This window comes from Pygoscelis adeliae, unplaced genomic scaffold (genome assembly GCF_000699105.1).
Source record: "Pygoscelis adeliae isolate BGI_AS28 unplaced genomic scaffold, ASM69910v1 Scaffold513, whole genome shotgun sequence".
NCBI classification, from domain to species: domain Eukaryota; kingdom Metazoa; phylum Chordata; class Aves; order Sphenisciformes; family Spheniscidae; genus Pygoscelis; species Pygoscelis adeliae.
The window spans coordinates 1101611-1106728 of NW_008824591.1; the positions used below are offsets into that span (position 1 = coordinate 1101611).

At 49.5% G+C, this 5118-nt stretch overlaps 1 protein-coding gene across 1 annotated transcript in view; it reads left to right on the forward strand.

Moving 5' to 3' along the window:
• SNRNP40 (small nuclear ribonucleoprotein 40kDa (U5)) overlaps positions 1-5118 on the forward strand; it is a gene marked incomplete at its 5' end in the record, with an annotated part of 11222 nt that overhangs the window by 2721 nt on the left and 3383 nt on the right. Inside the window, 3 exons of the mRNA XM_009322258.1 lie at positions 735-855; positions 1628-1710; positions 2135-2196. Coding sequence (XP_009320533.1) covers positions 735-855; positions 1628-1710; positions 2135-2196 — 266 coding nt within the window. The remainder of the gene's footprint in view (positions 1-734; positions 856-1627; positions 1711-2134; positions 2197-5118) is intronic.

Sequence of the window (5118 nt, forward strand, 5' to 3'; positions counted from 1 at the left end):
CTGGAGCCGATACGGTCTGCTGGCTCTTCTGGCGGCCCGTACCCGTCCCAGAGGCTCTAGAGCCATATATGAGGTAAACTAAAGAAAATGTGGTGACACGTCCACGCTCTCTGCCCTCTGCTCCAGTTTGCAACTTTATCACCTGCTAGTGTGGAAAGTTCTTATTTAAGAGCGAGCTCAGTGTTTCATTCAGCTGGTAACTGAGATTATCCCAATAGCTGTACGGTTCAGTCTGTCTTACTGTCCTTTTAGCCTCAGGCTCCAGCTTTACCTGGGCGTGGGGGACGTGCTTGTCAGAGGGCCATTGCTAAGTGTAGCGCTGACGTAAGATCTGTTCCGACTGCCCTCTGAAAGGCAGTAACTCTTTGGGAAAGAACAGCATGAAATCCTGGGGATCGGACAACCGCTGCTCTGTGCCAGCAGTCAGTGGGCTTTGGGAGCTTGGGGAGCTATAGACAGGCAGAGAGGGATTCCTGCACGCGTGGGGCTGCTGACGTTTAACTCCTTGGTTGTTGGATGCATTCGGTAAGAAGTCTTCTAAGGGGCAAATTCCATTTTCCCTGCAAGACATATAAAATTCTAGCCTTATATTTTAGCCAGTCAGACCCCACCAGCCAGAACTGAAGTCTGATGTCATCAGCTGGCTGATCACTACCAGTGTGAAACGCTTTGGAAACAGCGGTTCCGACAGTCTTGGCTGTCTTTTCGTTAAACTGCAATGTTGTGTCTGAAAGGTGTGGGACCTTCGCCAGAACAAGCTCACTTACACGATGAGAGGACACGCGGACTCGGTGACAGGCCTCAGTCTGAGTTCGGAAGGCTCCTACCTGCTCTCCAACGCAATGGACAACACAGGTACGTCCCGCCTGATGTGAGAGCACAGCTGTGCAGACAGCTGTCGGACGCTGCTCTCTTACGCTAGCTTTGCGTGGCGTTTAGGAAGGAACAGCTCCAGTTGTTCGACGTAGAAAAACAAGAGCCGGACGTGGGGATGGGCTGAAGGGAGTTTGGCTCCAGAGATAAAGCTTGAATTCTTGTTGTTACGCCGGTGGCAGTCGCGTCCTTTGCAGGGAGGGAGCAGCTGCGTCAGAAGGGTTTGCCACGTCTCCCGAAGGGCAGCGCGGGCACAAGCTACGGCACACATTATTTGTGCAGACAGTTGAACGCAGTCTCGGTCTGGCTCTTGTCAGGGCGGTTTGCCTGTTTCCCTGCGGCAGGGAGTGACAGCACCGTTTCTAAACAGCCTGTCTCCCGTGTGGGGGTGCTCAGCGAAGCTGGTCTGATTAGAAGCACGATCACGGAGTGCGTTAGAACAAAGCAAATGCTCGTGTAAGGAGATGGTGGCTCGGTTGTGTAATAGTTGTTTTGGATTTTTCCCCTCCTGTTGGCAGTGGTCTTGGCGTAATTACAAATTTCTGCATTTGACCTTTCATATCAAAGCTTTCTGCAGGGGAAAGCTTCTGGTTTCCTTTTGCTTCTGGGGAAACCTGGGCATGAAGAGAAAAGGAGCGTGGCCAGGTCTTTGCTCGTTAGCAGCATGTCTTAGGAAGAGGAACGCTTCCAGGAGCTGACCTTGCCCCCGTGCCTCTGCCATCTTCAGCTAATTACTGTGAGCTCTCTGTTGCAGTTCGCATCTGGGATGTGCGACCATTTGCCCCTAAAGAGAGATGTGTAAAGATTTTCCAGGGGAATGTACATAATTTTGAAAAGGTGAGTCTACTGCAGACCGAAACGTGATTGATTGTAAAATGCTGCTGCTTTTAACTTTTCTGTAAATTGTTTTTTAAGTTCAAGTTTAAACCAGAAAGGCTTTAATAAGAACTCAAAGAAAGATTAATGCACAAAGTGGGATTCCAATTAAAGCCACAATAACAAGATTTCTTTGCTCGGTTCAGCTATAATTAGCTGTAAATTAAGTATTTTCTACATTTACTATCTACTTTGTGTAAAATAACAAGGCACTGGATGTTTCCAGCAATAAAATAAAATCTGTAATTACCATCACATCTTCCAAAGGGAGATCGTTAAAGTGGTGCTCGTGATATTTAAAGTCTCGTGGTGATTTTAATTCAAGTAGAAGGGAAAAACTAAGTCCTCCTTTGCAAATAGATCTGTGCATGTTCTTTTATTTTAGAATCTTCTGAGGTGCTCTTGGTCCCCAGATGGGAGTAAAATAGCAGGGGGATCGGCCGACAGGTGAGTTGCCGCTGCGTCCCTCTGTTACCACCGATCCCAAACCGTTTTGCAGGCCCTCCTGGAATGAGTTGGCTCATGATCTGAAGACTCAGAGTTGTGCGTAGAGGTGTGAGGACCCAAACAACCCTCTGTGGTGTTCTGTGAGCGTAGTCTGCCCTCATTACAATAGCGATGTCTTTATATTGCCTCTGTGTCAGTGGAGGAGCACCGTATAGTTGTAAAATCTTATTATTATTGTCAAAAGCTGACTAGAGATCTGCATTACTGCTTACGTTCAACCACGGGATCCAACACTAGGACCAGCAGATGACGGGAGCGTGGTTGTCGGTGAACTAGGTCCCTTGCAGTCGTACCGGCAGATGCCTGTGAGAGTCTTCCAGAAGCAGGGAGTCTGGGGAAGTGGTGTGTAGTGTGGGAGTTATACTGGTAAGGACCACAAATACCAGTTAAATTGCTGCGTGGTGGCGTGCAGGAAGCACCAGTGGTGTTCCAGGGATTATTCTTGATCCTTACTTTAATTAATGAGTAAGGAGAAATAAAGATCTGCCTAAATTAGCACATATTGGACTTTTAAATGAGATATTCTATAAACTAAGGCAACGGAGGAATAAAACGGGTAGGGGGAGGAAGCCAGCAGAGGGTCCCTGCCAGACACTGAAGGTCACCATGAAGGATACCAACCTCTGCTGGAGCAAATCCAGACGCACTCTCAGTGACATCGAGACAGGAATTCCTGCAGGCTGGAGTCCAGGGCATAGAGCAGTAGTAATCAGCAAATTAATGAGTTTCTGACAGAGGATAGCGAGAACTTTAGCTCTCGCTGTCCAGATATAGTGGGGCCAGCTGTCACAGCAAGTGGCTGAGACGTGACTCTCCTTTCCAGTCCTGCTGGGCAGTAACGGCGGTGCCGGTGGTGGAGGAATGCCTGGGTGTTAGCCTGCCGAGACTGCGGCCGCTCCGTTCAGCGGCGAAGTGTGGCTGGAAGTCTTGGGCCATTAGGTTAGTTCTGCAGATGCTGATGTAGCTCTGTGGTCTGACAGCAGCTTTGTTGTGACGTTTGTGGGGAAGAGCACGCAGCCAGGTCCCGGGGCAGGTTAGACACGGCCGCTCAAACATTTCTGCTGTCTCCGAGCTTTTAAATTTTCTTTGAGAAGGAGTATCTGCCGGGAAGGCAAAGCGTGATTAAACAAATGTTTCATTTGTCTGAGTACAAAGTAGTTCCCCAAGGATTAATCTCTTCCTCTGCATTGCGTGGAGCGTGTGTGTGTATGTTGGAGGGACAGTTACCTGAATTTTTTTTTTTTTTTTTTTTGCTGTTGGGCCCTTCAGAAGGGTTATAGTAAAATCAACTACTTAAAGCGCTTGCCTGCTTTGCAATACCAAATTAAAAATACAGCAGCGGAGTGCTTTGAGAAAGCATTTGATACAATTCTTGCCTGCTAGATAAAATAGTTGTGCTTGAAGAAATGCCTCTTTAAGTAACATTCATGACTTAAGTTGCAGGCTTGAATTTTTCCCTTTTATGCGTTTAAAGAAAATAAGTCAAAGAATAGCACCAGCCTGAAAATGAATGCTCCTAACAAAGCAGATCTGCCCTGTGTCGGTATCCAGTGTCCTCTCTACTTAGCCAGCAAGTGCTATAAATGATTCAGCGCTTTTCTGGGGGGAACAGAAGCTCACTTCTATTTCAACTAAAAGACAGGCTAATTGTAAAAGCAAATCTTGTTCTTCGTCTGTCTGCAAAGCCCTGACAAATGGAAAGGAACAGGTGAAACTGAGGAGCCCGTTGTTGGTGGCATTGCATAAGCGTGAAACGGTCCAGCCTTGGCATTCAGAGCTTGGGCTGCGTGCGGGGCTGACGAAAGGGCTGTTGATCCCCAGCACGCTTGAATTCACTGGCGATGCACAGTGGCATTTGCAGCGACCTTCCTTTGGAGGAGCGTAATGCAGCGGATTGCTTTTACCTGTGTTTTACGGGCTGTCCCCCGTGCCCTCAACCTCTGCAGTCCCCTGTAAATAGCCATAGTGATGCCTCTGGGGCGTGCGGGCAGCAGAGCTGCCCCTCACACCAAACCTGGCCAATTACTGCCCCACCGCTTCCCTTTTCTGCCCTGGCAGATTTCGTTTTAGCTGCCCGTCGCCTCCCTAAAGAGGAAAATGAGAAGGCAGAGTGAGTGTAATCCAGAACTGGCAGCTTTCCTGAGCCACCGATTTTTTTCAGAGCTGTGAACCTTGTAACAAATGCCATTTCACATGGCGAGGCCGTTGTGTTTGGGAGGGAGGGATGCGGCATCCCCGTGCAGGTGGGGCGCAGCGTCGCTTTACCTGGGTTGTAAGATGTTGCTCAGGGCTCTTCTTGTTTTGATGTATTAAAAAACCCCACTCGCTCCTACGGATGCTTACCATAACCAGGGTCAAAGCACTGCTCTGCTTCCCGGTGGAGCTTGTATGTGGCCGCTGCACTGTGCAGGCAGCGATCAACACCCATGGGGGACAAGCGGTGATCTTGGGTACAGTGTGATTTGCAGCAAGGCACCGTGTCCCCCACTCTCTGAGACCATTTATAAGAGTAATCTGAAAGCTGATCGGCGCCTGGTGCCCACAGTTTCTTTCTGACCCCCTGCCCGAAGGATCCCGGTGGCTTCTGCGCTGCCCTTCAGCCAAGGTGCCGTGCTCGGGCAGCGGTGGGAGCCCACGGCGAGGCCTGCAGGATGTTAATCAAAGGGCTCGGCGCAATCTCGTCGGCTCCCTAATAAATGCTGGGAAGGGAACCATGACTTTAATGGCACAGCAGGGACGGGATGCCATCCAGAGGGACCTGGACAAGCTGGAGAAGTGGGCCCGTGTGAACCTCACGAGGTTTAACAAGGCCAAGTGCAAGGTCCCGCACCTGGGTCGGGGCAACCCCCAGTATCAATACAT